This window comes from Phoenix dactylifera, chromosome 4 (genome assembly GCF_051530095.1).
Source record: "Phoenix dactylifera cultivar Ajwa chromosome 4, Ajwa_hap1_PhDact_Kaust_v1.1, whole genome shotgun sequence".
Lineage (NCBI taxonomy): Eukaryota > Viridiplantae > Streptophyta > Magnoliopsida > Arecales > Arecaceae > Phoenix > Phoenix dactylifera.
Window position 1 is genome coordinate 46208840 of NC_143193.1, and position 17089 is coordinate 46225928.

General features: G+C 36.5%; 1 protein-coding gene across 1 annotated transcript; it reads left to right on the forward strand.

Annotated features, from left to right (window-relative positions):
• Positions 1–1708: 1708 nt before the first annotated feature.
• On the forward strand, positions 1709–16015 carry LOC120113061 (uncharacterized). Its single transcript, XM_039133741.2, has 4 exons — positions 1709–2454; positions 8251–8512; positions 12003–12180; positions 15309–16015. Exons 1-4 carry the CDS (start codon positions 1878–1880, stop codon positions 15714–15716), a joined length of 1425 nt encoding a protein of 474 aa, XP_038989669.1. The 5' UTR covers positions 1709–1877; the 3' UTR covers positions 15717–16015.
• The last annotated feature ends 1074 nt before the right edge of the window (positions 16016–17089 follow it).

Genomic DNA, 17089 nt, shown 5'->3' on the forward strand with positions numbered 1-17089 from the left:
TAAGTCGATAATGTTAAATACATTATCCCACGTATTTAAGCATTTGTGTACCACGATAATGTTAAATACATATCCCATGTATTTATTATATGTGTGTGAATTCATGTGTTGTGTAGTACATTAAACGTGTTTCAGTAACTTTGGTGGTGTGAATCTCTACATTAAAGTTACGTGCACTAGTAAATAAAAAAAAAATTTGCATGTCTTCCTTTAAATATGCGTATCAGCTGTCAAAGTATACATACATACATACATACATATACACACACACATACATAATACAGATACGGAACACAAGACTGAATTGGTATAAATGTTTAGGACATGGGAGCAAAGGCCGTTTGATTCAATACAAGCATGAATAAAAGAGTAGAGTTAGGGAAAATTATCCTATTCCCTAAGGAACTTGAAACATAGTAGGTTTAGGCAAGTATTCGGCCGTAATTGCATGGGATTACCTAATAGTTATCACCAATATGCACCTATCAAACAAAGATATAAAGGGAAAGGGATTATTTAGTTTCTCTTGATGCCGAGGTTCTCCAAAATGGTTAGGGCCTTCATGGTGGTGGGGTTCTCAGCAATGCTAGAGTTGACAGCAGTTGGGACTTCTAGATTCCCCTTAGAGTCGATAATGGGGTAGGCTTGGGCACAGAAAGTATCAAACTTTAAATAAATCCAGCCCAAAGTTTGATTAAAAATAAATATAGTTTAGGCCTCAAACCGGCCTATGATCAGCTCTAGCCCCTTTGTGTGGGTTAGGTTTTGGGCTCCTGTTAGGGTCCTGGCAACCTTATGTTCTAATATTGCCATTAGGTTGCTTGGATTGTCTGAATTTGTGGAATTATGCTAGAAAAGTATGAGTATAATGGAGCCAGTAGTATCGAAAGAGATAAATAGAAAAGATGAGATGATAGTAAACCATTGGGACCGATATAATAACCGCCGAGTATATGTATTAGTTCCATAGTGGAACTTCCAAAATCATAATCGGAGCACACTGTGTGTACTACCATGGAACCCGCCATTCCAATTTTCCATATACTATCACTTACGAGACAATATAATATATACTTCCTAGTATATACATACCTAACAACTTACATACTGGGACGAAAAATTGGATTGAATTGCAAAATTGATCCTTAAGTAGATTTTTTTTGGCAAAATTGCCTCTCTTTTTTTTTGAGAAATGCGTATACTTTAAGAATCCATTCATTAGGAAGATTTTTTTTTTCTCGAAGAATCTATATTTTTCTGGATTGGTGTTTCTAAGATAATATTTAGATAAGAAAATAATTTATCCAAATTCTTTTATACATCAAAAAGTGACTCCAAAATCTATTATCTATATTTTTTTGCATTACTATTTTTTTAGGTAAGTTGTTAAGATCCATCCATATTTTTCAAAATATCTTTTATATGTAATATTTATAATAATATTAAATATTGTTATAGATAATAATATTATATTATATATAAAACATGCATCACGTAGTATATAATATATATGTTATATAATATATATTCTATAATAATAGTATAATATAATATAACATTATTACATTAAGGTTAGAGATATTTTAGTAATAAAATAAAAAAAGATTATTTTATTGATTGATTGGAAAATAATTTATCGGGATAAGATTTTCTTCATATCTTATGGATAAATAGTATTTATAAAAACATAACTTAGGAATGAGAATTTGAGTAGGTTGCTGGAAAATTGACGACCTTTTTTTTAAAAAAATTTATCCACGAAGGTGCGCGCTGGAAATCGTTTTCCGGGGTTGCCGACATATATTCGCTTCTGGAGAGGGTTTAAACTCTAAACCCTAGTTTAAACCCTCTCTCTCTTTCCGAAATTTCGGGTGGCGATGGCCCAAGATCTCTTCGCCGAGGACGGGGCCTCCGCTACGATCGAAGAAGCCCCACCGACGGTGGAACTCTGCCCCGTCTCCTTCGCCGGAAACGCCGAACTGACGGTGGATAACGACCTAAGGGGCCTCGTAGACTCGGTGGATTCCCCTGAGGACCGCCGGGGCTCTGCCCTAGACGCCCGAGAGAATGGAGAGGAAGCGCCGAGAAACGGATCTCTGGAGACCCAAGAACGTCCGCCAGAACCCACGGGGAATGGTGGTGAGGGGGTGGAGGCGAAAAGGATGAGGAAGGATTTGGAAATTGAGGAGAAGGACGGGGAAGTAGGATTGAGGGGTGTGAATTCTGAATCGGTTTGTGGAAACAAGGGGAATGGGTTGGTGAGGAGGTATTCGAGGAGCGAGATGGAGGCGCTGAGGTTTGTAGGGACTGGAGAGCAGCGGCAGAAGTGGAAGGAGGTGTATCAGAAGCTTGGTTCTGTTGTTGCGCAAGAGTATGATGGGCTTTGGGCATCGCATCCTCAGAAGACGAAGCGTGGAGGAAAGAAAAAGGAAAAGGAGACGCCCCTGATCATGGGTACGATCGTTTTTCTTGAAATTTCTCCACAAAGATTGAATCTTTGGTTCTTTTCTCGACTTACTAGTATTTAACAGATTGGTTTAAATTTTGTTTAACTGGAAAATAATTCATTGTTACTTGCACTTGGATGTATTCTTGTTTTTCAAGAGAAATGGTTAGCTAGTATTTAGAGAAGTTTATCTTCTAATGTAATTTTCAGAACTTTGGGATGGAACACCTCAAGATTTATAGAATTTATCACACTTCTAAGTTTAGGATTTGGTAACACAAATTGCGACTTATGACTTGCAATAATCAGACACATCTGCGGTTGTGATGTAGAAATTCAAGAATTTATATGCCCTGATTAATTCTTTTCCCCATGCAGGTCCTCACACACTGCCCCGTTTGAGCCCCGGCTTTTGGTCAGTCCTAGAAAGGCCTATGTTACAATGTCCCCTAGCCACATGTGGACCATGGGCTGAGTCGGCGCTGCTATCATTTATGATAACCTAGGACCTTACCAGAAAGGGCTAGTTAGAAGATTATTATGGGATCCTTAGCCCTACTTAAGTACCCAAGACTTTCCCATTGCACACCCAATGTGAGACTCAACACAGTCGCCTGAGTCCTCACACATCCAATGCAACCATGTGAGCAACATCCCAATCTTCTCTAAAATAAAAACTCAGTTAACCATTCAAACTAAATGGTGCCCCCATTAACTATCTTATTATTTCTTGAAGTCACTGACATTTTTACCTCCAGAGAATTGCTTTCTTTTGGTTTCTAACTGTTATGCAACGTTATTGCCTTTTTTTCATTAATATTCTCCTGTCAATAGGTTTGAGAATATTGAAAGCCTTGCATCTTGTCATCTCTAAGCATCCACCCATGATTAGATTATAGCTACATGATAAAGAGTTGGAGAAAGATTGGTATGAAGTGCAGGAGAGGGAATCATTGTACAAAATAATAAGCTTGAGAACTTTTAAGCATTCTTTTACTTGACAAGTCGTACAGGAAAATCTAGGAACCTCACTGAGCTTAAATGATTGGATGTGTCATGGGTTGCAATGGTTAGTGAAGAGAGCATTAGAAAGATCAGGCACATCTAAGATGGGGAGCGAAATGAGTTTATTAAGCACATACGAATCCTATACAGGAAGCTTCTTGCCACCTAAGAGCTATATGCCCATAGATATGCCATCTAGATTTATTAATGCTGAATTTTAATATATCATTGTTGCATAAGTATCAGATATGTCTAGTGGGTCAAAATCTTAGGAGCGTGGAGCTTAATAATGATGCTGGACCCACTTCGAAACCATGCTCCCATTTTCTATGCCGCTTCAAACCGTGAATAACATTTACTCTATTGTTCCATCCAATCTCAATAATATCTTGTTCATTATTTGGTTTCTATCTCCTTTTCTAGCTTGAGAGGTTAACATGTAGGTTTGTAATTAACACAAACTTGATAGATTTAGGCCCTGTTTGGGGGAGCTTTTGGAGGGCCAAAAAGCACTTTCTGGCCCTCCAAAAGTACTTTTAGCTAAAAAATGGTGTTTGGTAAATTTTTTGAAAAGTTGTTTTAGCTTTTGCGGGAAGCTGAAAACAGCTTTTGGAAGGAAGCTCCAATTTGGAGCTTTCCGAAAATGCTGTTTTCAGCTTTTTCGGAAAGCTGTATTTTTGACCAAAATACCCCCAGGTAAAAAAATAATTCCTCCCCAAAAAAAGGTTCCTCACCGCCTGTTCCTCTCCCAACCGACCCGCCCCCCCTCCCCCCGGCCCTGTTCCTCTCCCAAACCACCTCCCAACCCACCCGCACCCGCACCCCTCCCCCCCGCATCACCGCCGCCGCTGCCGCTGCTGTGCCTCCCTCTCCCCCGCCGCCGCACCCCGTCCCTCTCCCCCGCCGCCGCACCCCCTCCCTCTTCCCCGCCGCTGCAGTGCCCCGCCGCCGCACCCCCTCCCTCTCCCTCGCCGCTGCCGCCGCCGCACCCCCTCCCTCTCCCCCGCCGCCGCACCCCCTCCCTCTCCCCCGCCGCTGCAGTGTCTCCCCGCTGCAGTGCCGCACCCCCTCCCTCTCCCCCGCCGCCGTACCCCCTCCCTCTCCCCCGCCGCCGTAGGGCCGCACCCCCTCCGGCGCCGTCGGCCACCGAGACTGCCGCCGGCCACGGCCCGGCCCCCTCCCGCGGCCGCCGTGGCCTGGCCCCCTTCCGGTGCTGCCGGGTGCGCGGGAGGAGAAGAACGGAGAAGGGGGCGAAGGAAGGAAGGAGAAGAAGAGAAGAAAAAAAGAAAAGGAAAAAAAAGAAGAAAAGGAAATAAAATAAAAGAAAAGAAAAGAAAAGAAAAGAATAAATAAATAAATAAATAAATGCATAAATAAATATTTATATAAATGAATGAATGAATGAATAAATAAATAAGATAATAAATAAATATATTTCAATGGATAAAATAATAAATAAATAAATGCATAAATAAAAATATATATACGAATGAACGTATAAATAAATAAATATAAAGAAAAATAATGAGTGAGTGGCAAATAATCTGATCCTTATGATATTGATAAGTACGGTGAATTTGTCGCCATTGCAAATAGTTAAGTAAAAAGATAATCTATTAAACAGATAAATAGTTATTTATTGTTGTATTATACTATAAATATATTATTATATTACATTATATCATAATACATTAATATGTAATGTTAAATAATTTAATATTATGTTATATTATGAAAAATTAATTTATACTAATAATATATTATTTTATACCTTTATTATTGTATTATACTATACATATTATATTATATTACCTTATATCATAATACATTAATATGTTATTTTAAATAATTTAATATTATGTTATATTATGAGAAATTAATTAATACTAATAATTATATTACCATTATGCTATGCTATGCAATATCATATTACTATATTATAATAATAATATTTTATATTACAGTAATATTATACTATATCGTATATTATGTATTAATATATGTTATGTTTTATCATGCTCTATTGTATAATACTATGCAATGTCCTTTATGGTAATTTTGTCATATAAAAGTACTTTCTCAGTTTGTTTACCAAACATATGTTAAAGTGCCACAGCACTTTAAAAATATAGTTACCAAACAACAAACAGCTTTTTATAACAGCTCTACTTCAGACAGCTCTACTTCCAACAGCTCTACTTCCAACAGCTCTACTGCCAACAGCTCCCCCAAACAGGGCCTTAGCTCTTAGTTTTTTTTTTCAAAATTGATATATTGGAATATGTAAAATGGTGAACATTAATGAGAACTTTTAAGAATTGTAGTTAGTTGAAGACTCTTTAACTCAATATTTTGGTTAAGATTTATCTTTGCGTAGGAAATTGTGAATCAAAAAAAGAGTATATGTGTTGAATTATTGCTTATTGCTCCTGGTTGGTTGTAGATTCAATTAGAGGAATCCTTGTGTCATAAGATTATAATTGTACAGAACACTGAAACTCTAGGTTGTTGATTTTTTGTTTTTGATAAAGTTGCTCAGAGCATTTACTAGAATATTGCTTGTTGCCAAGGAGTCTTTGAGTTCTTTGCAGTTTTTGGGAGACTTGTTACCCTTTTATTAGTCAATTTAGTTTGAACCATTTCTTGTTCATATGCCAAATTTTCTTGACGCATGGAATTCTTCTTTGCAGTGTTTGGGAGACTTGTCACCCTTTAATTTGTCATTTTAGTTTTTGAGACCATTTCTTGTTCAAATGGCAAATTTTTTTGACTTAGTTGGGGATGGTCCTGGGCCGGAACCTTTTAGGCTCAACAGAATTTGAGGGATCATTTTGAACTTGATGCTAAGAATATAAAATGGTGTAGGATGGACTTGGGCAATGGAAGCAACACATGCATCCTAGCTTTGTTAGGAAAATGAACATGGGATGTCGTTCTGGAGACTGAGGACATTTAAAAAGGTTAAAATTGGTAGATGAGATACAATAAATTCATATGAAGAACCCAGATTCTTTTTGAAGAGTGTAAGGGAGTTAAGAAGTGGGTAGAACAAGAATTAAAGAGTGTTTTAAGAAAGAGGAAATGGTCTGGAGGGAAAGGTCTGGGATAACATGGTCAAAAGTTCAAAAAGGCTGATTTCGGATAAGTTGGCTAATGGCTGAAAGAGAAAGATTACAATGAGGGTGTTAGAGGCGGTAAGGTGTTTGAGGAGAGGAAGAGTTTAGTGGAAGCTTGTAGATTAATATTTGACTCTCTTGCAAGAAAAGTTGGAGAATCATTCTAAACCTCAAAATGTTCTTTCTTAGTTTGTAGGGGTTGATTAAAGAGAGACAAATTATCTTCAAAGGAAAGGTCTTGGGTGGTTTGAAAGAAATACATAAATGCAGAACAAAGATAGTTATTAAATCATTAACACCACATAATAACATTCCTCGTAGAGTAGCTGTTAATACGAATAACAGAAATTGAATGTACTCTATGAATAGAGGATTACATAGAGTTTACGATAGTAAAATAAGAAATTGAAAGATTTTATTGAAATTGTTCAGCAGTATTTGTGTCATTTGTATTCACAACTAACTCTCATGAGGTAATTGTTTGATTTTCCAAGCTAAAAGAGCACCTGACTAGTTAGGTCCACTTACATTTTCTTGATTTATAATTTAATGGTGGGTTTGATAAGAACAATGGAGAAGTAAGAATACTTTGGTTTGGTTATTAATAATAGGGATTGGATATCTAGAATATTCTAGAATATTTTTGTTATATCTCAGGACCAAAAATTTGAATAATGATGTATTTCATAAAGATGGCTAATGGCTGAAGGAGAATATATAAGGCTAAAAGTGGAAAGTGAATGAGGTATTTGAGGATGTTTCAGGAAAGTTTGTAGATCTTTACTAGACACTCTTTAATGAGTAATAAGAATCCTCCTACACCAGAAAAGGTTTCTTTTTAGTGTATTATGAGAGACTCAAGCGAAGATTTTGCCGATTGAGTTCAGGATGGAGGCTAATTTGATGATTTTCATGATTGAAGCACAAAGCTTCTGAATATGCCATAATTTTTTTTTCTTTTGTTTTTTACCATCGGTATTGGAATATTGTTAAGAGCCATCTTTGGAAGAATGTCATACTATATTAAACTTTAGAACAACTGATAGAATCAAAAGAAAAAATGTTCAGAAATAAAATAATATTTACATTTAAGGGAATTGCTGTCTCGCCCTCCCTCGACGAGTCTGATGTTATTCCTTCTATTTGGTTCTCATGTCCTATCAAGTCAATTTGATGGCTTTTGTTATGACTGTTCACAGGTGAAATGTCTGCAATGAAAGCAAGAAACACCTGCAACTTTATGTGCATTGGAGGATGGCTAAAAGCGGAGAACAAAATTCAATTTGGCATTATACTCATTGTAAACGACAGGGTTTTGATGTGCAGGGAGATAATAGCTTATGTGGCAAGTGATACAATAATTATGTTTTGGACATGATGCATGTTGTTTGACAAATCAACATGCAAGTGAACACCTTTTTGTGTTATCATGATATATGATTGTCCATAGTCCATCCAACCAACCTTGGTTGAACTTTGAACAAAAGGTTATTATCATTCATCCAACAGTCAAAATTTCAATGACTCCACTACCCCAAAAATGGATGCCTGTTCATACCTAGTGGAATTCAATAAAATCTTACTGCAAATAATTTTTATATAAAAGAAGAATATCTTTATAATCAGCTTTCACAGTCTTGTTAGAGAAATATAACATAATCCCTGCTTTCCTGCATGTTACAGGAGAATTGTTGGCAGTGAATGCTGAAAAAGGTTCAGATTTGCCTGACAGTGCTGATCTTGTCTGCAGTGACACTTATTTTGATAATGAGAATTGCACAATTGTAGAAGACCTACATGATGAATATGAAAATATCATTGATGAGGATGACAGCAGCAGCGATGAGTACCAAAGCATTCAAAAACCTGCTTTTTTGGTTGAAGGAGAACCTGATTTTGACTCTGGCCCCCCACTAGATGGTTTTGAGTATCTAAGACGTGTCAGGTAGCCTACTGTTTTCCTTTATTTTCTCCCAGTGGCATTTATATCAGATGTTTAACAGTTTTATGTGGGTATTATTTGCCTTTATTCCCTTTTGCATCTTTTCTTCAACAAAATAGATTTATCCTGGTACCTACTGTTTCAGTTGAAGCTGTCACTTCTTTCTTGTAATTTAGAAAGCCTTGTGAACATTTGTGGTTTCATTTTTTATTTGCATATCCCCTATCTAAGCTAATTGCAGTGTTTTTTGGGTGCAAATGCTTGCTTTTCCTGGATCTTCTGATTGATATGTACTCTTAGACATATTACATATAATGTAACAGAGAGGGAGAAGAAAAGAAAAAAATTAAAGAACATATTTACCTGCACAAATATAGCCCATTAAAGATTGTGTCCAATGTCACCTAATCCATCTTCACTTTTTCAAGTGCTTCCATCTAGGTCTCGAGAGTCCTCTGCTTTTGCTTTTAGACCCTTCAACATGAAGCTGAGCTCTTTTATACATATGTTTTATATTGATTAATTATTAACTACACCCACAATGCCACCTTATGCTTCTTTCAGACCTCCAGCTGTCATCTTCTGATTCACAAAGAAGTACTCTTAGTACCTATCTATGTGCTTGGTCCGAAACTGTTCAGTAAATTCATATATTAGCTTGTAGATTAATTGAGCTTACTATATGACATGTTATATTAGACCTTTATGCTTCATACTTGTGTAGCCTTTTCCCAACTATCTGGGATCGGCTTTATGGATCCTTATTCGCCAATTAGGGCCGCCTCCAACGTATTTCGAGTTTCTGCATATCCTTACGAGCTCCATCCATGTTAATTTTGGTCTTCCTCTCCTTTCTTTTCTTACAACCTTCAATACAAACTAAAGTACCTCTCCTTATAGAAGTCTCCTAAGATCTTTGTTGTACATGTGCATACCATCTCAATTGATTTTTGATCACTTTGTCCTTAATTTGTGTAGATCTTATAATTCCTCTAATATATTTATTTCTTAATTTATCCTTTCTTTAATGCTTTTGTAGTTGATTTTTAGTCTTTTTTAAGTATCCTCTTATGCCCATCAATGAAGTTTCATGGCCAATAAAATATAGGACTTTTTTTTTCAACCTCAAAGTTCTCAAATTGCAGAAAGGAGAAGTGTACGCTCGATTTGCTTTTCTGAAGCCCATATGACCAAGATTTATATTTGAAATCCACTTTGGAAATTTAATTTATTCCTACTATATATTTTCATAACGATGCACTTCTAAAATTGAGAATATTGAACTAAGAGTGCATATGGATACCAATGGCTTGGAAATGCATGTAGTTGGGGTTACATATGGTTGTTGTTGCTGTATTTGCAACTACATTTCCAGTATTCGGTTCAATGGTTCGCAGTTGTAGTAAAATAAAATTTCATCTTTGTTTGCCTATAAAGGAGATCAATAGCTATATTTGGTTGTACTATTAAAGCAGTATTAATTATGTCTCCACCAATCATTGCCTTTGGTGGGACTTAAACCGATCATAAAGATGCCTCTAAGCCTTTTCTGGTTGCCATAGTTTGTCTTACCACCAATTTAGCCGTAAAACAAAATATTGTAAAAAGGCCCCAAATGCAATTTAACTTACAGGAGCTTGGTTAACTTACAGCAATCCAAACATTGGAAAAGGCCCAACTGCGGAGGTTTTACTTCACTTAAATCCAACTACCGGTGCCCAAATGCACCCTAAATGTAGTTGGCATGTGGAGAGTCAAACTGCATACTGCAACACCCGCTATTATTGAATTTGATTCTTGCATCAAACAGATTTTGAGGAAGGAAGAATATCATAATTTTTTTTTAAAAAAAATATTCTCAATCTCATTGAGAAAAAAAGTGGTCTTTTTTATTTGGGTGTATAAGTGTGAAGATGAACTTTGGGAATCATGGTAAATTGAGGATGGTGGTATGAAAGATGCAATTGATTAAAATAGGAAAAATGTGCAATTAGATGGACAGATAGAAGTAGCAAAATTGAAGGTAAATTATGAGAAATGACAATTTTTATTCACTGCATGTGAACTGTGAAGGTGAACACTGAATCATGGTGAGTTGGAGATGATGGCATGGGAGGTGTGCTTGACTAAAGTAGGAAAAATTGGCAATTAGACAAATAGAAGTAGTGGGATTTAAGCAACTAGTGTGTGGTGACTCGTAATTGAGAGCTTAAGAATGGAAAGAATAATCAGGCAGGTTGGTATAATATTGTTTTTTGTCTATGTTTGGAAAACTTAAATGTAGAGTTGAAATTCCAAATGATACTAAAATTGTGCTTTGATTTCAAGGAAAGACATGTAAGAGAATAATGACTCGATAGCATATGCTGATATTAGATTATTTCTTTGTGGGTTGTCCACTTCAAATTTAGTAATTTAATCCAATCAGATTTTGCATAGAATAAAAATAATTACATGATATGCCATATTAAAGATCCTTGTCCTAACTAAATAGGGTCAGTCTCTATGAATTCTAGTTTGCTGATAATTCTGATTAAGGGCCACTTCTTGGTTAATGAACTGTGCATAGTAGTTGACCTAGACCTGGTACATTTGTCAATACAGCGAACTTCAATGTGTTACCACCGTCATGACCATCCTCTGTGTGGTAAGTTCAACTAGGTATCATTGAATTATTTATCAAGGTTTTGAATCACAAAATATGAAGAAATAAGTCTTATTAATTATATGACAGGATGATGTTTTGTCTGGAACTACATAAATACTATGCCATCGGCAAATGGAAAACTTACTTTTAATCCAAGCGATATGTACTTTTATGTGGCAAATTGCAAATACCATGTTAAGCTGTCAAGGATACCTTCATGGTTGCAAGAAAAAAATCCATTTCGAATGGAAGAATTAGGTTGCTGCTACGATTTGTTAGAAAAGAATGGGTTGCTTAAACTGTGCTTTAGTTTTTTCTTCTGCATGAAAGAGCAAAGAGTATCTTTTAGGTCAATGTCGAGATTTCTTAGTTTTAATTGTTTTTTCTTCCTTGAAGTAGTCTTAAATATTTAAAAAGAAAAAAATAAAGATCTATGAGGTAATGTCTCTTGACAATATTTAGACTGCTGTTGGTTAAACAAAAAGGCTTTCTTTGAGAAAGAAGAAAACAAGGTATATCGAAATAGCCTTGAGTAGCTTTATTTGTTTGCAAATATTAACGTGTAATTTATCTGACCCATTTATCTCTGAACAAGCCCATTGTTTCCCCCAGTAAGATCAAAAGTGTGCACGTCCAGATTCAGTGAATCCTAGTCCAGTTTATCTCATACTTATATTACATTAGTCATCAAGGTAATAAGAAAGAAAATGTTATTTTATATTCTGAAAAAATATTGTTACTGAATGACTGCATTTTGGCTTGATTTATAATCTGTAGAGGAAGAAAATTTTGTTGGTGTAGACTATTATTATGTATATGCACTAATATTTTAAGTTGCCTGGATAGGTGGGAAGCTGCTCAAATTCCAAAAGTGAAAGTAGCTAAGCTAAATTTGAGTAAAGTGAACAGTGAACAAACACCATATATGCCCAAAATACCAGAGATAGCAAAGTGCCCACTTAACTTATTGCCATTGAAGGATTGGGAGGATGCTTTTCTTGCAAATTTTTCAGAGATAAGACAGGTAAATATTTTGTCCATCACTTTGTATTGCTGAACTATTGTTTGCTAATACTAGAGAATATATCAAGTGGAGGACAAATTTTATTGTGCTTCATTTTTTCTTATGGCTTAGAAAAAAAGAAAATCTTATTTTAATAGGTTTTTTGTGAAAGATGTATAAGAGGATGTGCCTTGGCGCAATGGTAAGGTTGCTCTATTATGACACAGAAATATGTAGCCAGTTGAGGGAGAATTCAAAGTTGATCATAGGACATGTCTCTATAGAACTTCTAAATTTAATTCAAACTCATTCTTTTTTTTTGTAATTTGTTGTGGCTCAAGGGATAATTAGTGGTTATGCTTATTGATTGAATGTCTCCTTGACTTTATTCATTGAACCCATAGGTAGTCAAAACTCTGCTTTTGTTTATCAGCCTTGAGGAGTTTGCTTCATCATTGCTTGCCTATTACCATTGTAAAATGCTGAGGATAAGTGTCAAGGCTACTCGTGTTTAGGAGTGGCAATCGGGTTAGGTCGGACTAGATACGGGTTGGGTCGGATATAGGATAGGTCAAAATCTTATCAACTTGAACCCGACCTATTTATTGAACGAGTCAAAGATCTAGAGAACCTGATTATTTTATGAAACAAGTAATCCAATCCAACCTGCAACGGGTTGAATCAAGTTAAACAGGTTAAGCTTGTATACCTTAAAAGGCATTGATCTAGATGATCTAAGAAGCTTATATAGCTATTGTTCATAATTGATCATAATCTTATTATGCTAAAGGAGTTTTTATTAGATCTTCTGTTTGACGGCCACACATTCTTGTGCTTTTTGTTCGATTGAAAAATAGCCAAACTATTGGAGTGGCTGAACAGATCTTACATGTATTTTATCATGGTCATTGATCTTGAATACCTTCCATTAGTTGGGGACCAGTAGCATCAATCGTCTACATGCTGTCTTGCCATTGTCAACAAGTGGTTGGATGTGCTTTTAGGATGCTATCTGGTTAGTCTTGCAATTAGTGATGAATTAGTACTTGTTGTGCACTCCATTTCAAAATTCTCATTGTTATTATTTTTATTAGGAGCAGGCCATGAATCTTCCTTGATAAGAGTCATAAGTTCTTTAACGGGCTTTTTGAAGTCCTGTAAGTGGAGCCACACGTAACTCAAGTTGCAGGTGTGAGCCAGCCCGCTTGTTTGGATTCTTATAACTCAAATTGCACAGTAATTAAAGTTACATGTTTAGCTGCAATGTAAGAGTACCTTGCATAGGATAATTCGTGGTTAAAATGATTGCGGGATGAGTTGTAGCTGCTAGAGTGGGTATCTAAACTTTTTTAAAAATGATTCTCTCTCTTCCATCTCGATCAAAACCTTAGAACCTCTCCCCATGTCATCGTCTCCTACCTCTTCGATGTCCCATCCCAACCTCGCCTCCTGCCGGATCTCCCTAATCATGCCTCGCCAGACCTCTTCCCAACCTCTCTTCTTCCTCTCCTTCCCCTCTCCTCTCCCACCCCACTCTCGAGTCCCCTCTTGCCGCCGCCCTTAACGTTGCTACCAGCCCCTGCCACCTCCAGAAGGTCCACAGCCGCCTTGCCCACCTTGAACTTCACCGCTATAGCTTCCTCGTTGCCTGCTTCCGCCACGTTGCTGACTGCTGCATCCCCAACCACCCTTGCTAGCTCCTTATCTTAGCCTAGGTCCCCCACCCCAACCCCTTCCCTTGATCCATCCTCATCCACGACATTGCCCTCCTCTAGTCCACCTCCTCCTCTACCACCATCCATCCTCTCTGCCTTTACACCAATATGCTGCCTCTAGCTCGCCACCCACCCCACTCCGTCAGTTTCTCCGCTCTCCTCAAGGCCTATATGGCCACCCACTCCCCCATGGGTGTTCAGTCCCTGGCCACTGGTGGCTTTGATGCCAACTTCTTCGTCCAAAACACCTTCATCTCCATATATGTCAAGTGCTCTAACCTAGCATCTGCTTGCAAGGTGTTCCTACAGAATATCTATCAAAGATATACTCATATTTTTTCCAAACTCTTCAAACAGAAAAAAAATGGGCTTCTTTATAAATCAGCTATTGCAACTTCAACCACAAGATTTCAAACATCCCCTAAGTTGCAGCTATATATCACTGATCCATCTGTCCAATCTGGCTATACTGTTGTCCAAGGCATTTTGACCTGTCATGTTTTTGAGGCTTCTGATCACATGCTACATCTATCAAGATTCTAGTGGAAAGCACAATTCCATACTTCTTGTATTTTCCAATGATACCGATATATGATGTAATTTACAAAAGAGTGAAATTTCATTGTTTATCCTTCTTAAGAAGAGTAGAAAGATATATTTGATCCAATTTACTATCATAGGTTGAATTACCAGGCCTAGAAAAGCCCAAATGTAAGCATAAACTTCAATGGGGGCAACAAATCAAAAGGAATAAATGTGAAAACAAATTGCAGTTCATATCAAACTATCGTCCATCTCTTAGTGATGACTTCAATCTTACGTATGTAGCTATGACTTAGACTAAGGTATGCCATCTCAATATCAAGGCTCTGTACCGGTGCCACCCTTACTATATCGGTACGTCCAGGATGGGGCCGGTTCGGCATACCGAATGTTAGTACACCCTCCGCACTGTGTATCGGTACCGAACTGGTATGGTACGGTACGTTCTGTACCGTCCGGTTCGATATGGTATGGCATATCTTGACTTAAACCCTTTAAATTCTATTTTAAATTCTTAACCATTTTTAGATGTATCAATCTTAGCCTTTAAACTAACTTGTGACTCCTTAAAAATAAAGTAATTGCATTCCCGATTGACTAGATACTTTTAACCCATTATAGCTTGGTCTGACTAAAGATGCCCGGTGCTCCTGACACATCTAAAGATGGCTTTCATCTAGTCATCCAAAAATAATACACACCATGCGACTGCTGAATTTCATGTTACGGCCCTGAAAGTTCCATCCGCACGTAAATAAATCCATTGAACTTAACGTGTGAACATCATAATCTTGAAATTAGATAAAGTAGGTATCCATTGTCTGAGATCCTTATCTAACTTAATTTCCATAGGAACTGATGCTATGATTTCCTTTTGCTGATATATTTCAGGCTTTTTCATTGTTAGAAAATTCTTCTGACCAAGTTTCTGCCCGAAAAAGTAGTGACAACTATTGCAAACAGACTGACCGTGCAGAGCAGCCAAAGTGTATCCCAACAGTGTCTGTAATTCGAGGCATGGATGCTGTTTCACGAGCTGCAACACTAAGGAATTATATTAGCATGCTTGAGAGTGCAAGCATATTGTCTAGAGATGACTGCCTATGGTTGTTTGCGCTGTGTGTGGCAGTGGATGTTCCACTCGGTGCGGAGACAAGTGCTGCTCTGAGGTGCTTGCTTCGCAAATGCTCAAGCCTCCTGGCCCGAAAATCAGAACCAGATGATGAGGCTGCAATGTTGAACATTCTCATCACAATCACGGGGAAGTACTTCGGTCAGTTTGACAATCCAAGATCATAGCCAGGTCTGAATAATCTAATTCCTTCAAGCAAGGATGCAAAGTGGGTATCTCAAGTAACTGTGTGCTGGTTTTCTATATCATTCTGATCTAAATGTCACCTGTTCTGGATGTGCTTCTTGTCTTTCAACATTGATCCAGTGTTTGGTTTTGGCTCTATGAAGGCTGCATTAATAATAGTCTAATGAGTTCTGGGTTCTTTGAAGTTTGGAAACATCCATGGACGCCCAGTCCTTTGAATTTGTAGAAATGACTAATTCGCTTACTCTTCTTAGATAAAAAGCAGACATCTAGTACTACAGATTGGGTGCAAAATTTATTTGGTGATATTTCAGAGATGCATCTTATACCATCTTCTCATCGTTTTTGTCATTACAGAAGCATACAAAATAGAAGAGCTTCAAGAGCTACTGAGTTGCACGTCTTTATCTCAAGCGGCAAGCATCTTGATGGGGTCAGCAGTGTTGTTGGCACCATCGAGCATGTCTGAGGTGAAGGGATAGAGCTTACCCTGGCTGCTGCAGTGGCTGCTCTTCTAGGTAGGTCAACCAATGATGACTTAGATCTCGTTTGGGAGAGCTGTTTGTAGTAGAACTTTTGAAAGTAGAACTTTTTATAAAAAACTTTTTGCTGTTTAGTAACTAAATTTATAAAGTGTTGTAAAACTTTAACATGTATTTGGTAAACAAACTGAAAAAGTACTTGTGGTATGACAAAATGACCATAAATAACATTATATAGTATTATACAATAAAGTATTAATGTAATATAAAATAATATTATTATAATATAGTAATATAATATTATATACTATAGCATAATAATTTAATATAATATTAAAATATTTAACATAACATATTAATGTATTATGATATAATGTAATATAATATTATATTTATAGTATAATACAATAATAAAAGTATAAAATATTATAATTATTCGCGTAAGTTAGTTTTTCATTCTTTCATGGTATAATATAACATAATATTAAATTATTTAACATAACATATTAATTATTATGATATAATATAATATATTATTATATTTATATTATAATATCTTTTTGTGTAATTATTATATTTTATTATAATTATTTTGGTCTAAAAAGAAAAAAAATATTATAACTCAAAACAGCTTTTGACAATTTCTAAAAGTGATTTTTTAGAAGAAGTTCCATTTTGAAGCTTCTCTCATAAAGTTGTTTTAGCTTTCTCAGCTTTTTAAAAATTTTGCAAATTTTTTTATTTATTTAAAAGTGCTTTTGGATGGTTAGAAAGTGCTTTTTGGCTCTCTAAAAGCTTTCCATATTGGGTATTGGGTCTTACCATTGCTGGAGACATGGTTGGATCTTAGAGCTGGTACTTTCCGAACAACC

Excerpts from the sequence above, each read along its gene's own strand:
- LOC120113061 (XM_039133741.2), top strand. The coding sequence starts at position 1,878 with ATGGCCCAAGATCTCTTCGCCGAGGACGGGGCCTCCGCTACGATCGAA. Across the intron at positions 2,455-8,250 it reads GGAGACGCCCCTGATCATGG|GAGAATTGTTGGCAGTGAAT; the intron begins GTACGATCGTTT and ends TGCATGTTACAG. Across the intron at positions 8,513-12,002 it reads GAGTATCTAAGACGTGTCAG|GTGGGAAGCTGCTCAAATTC; the intron begins GTAGCCTACTGT and ends TTGCCTGGATAG.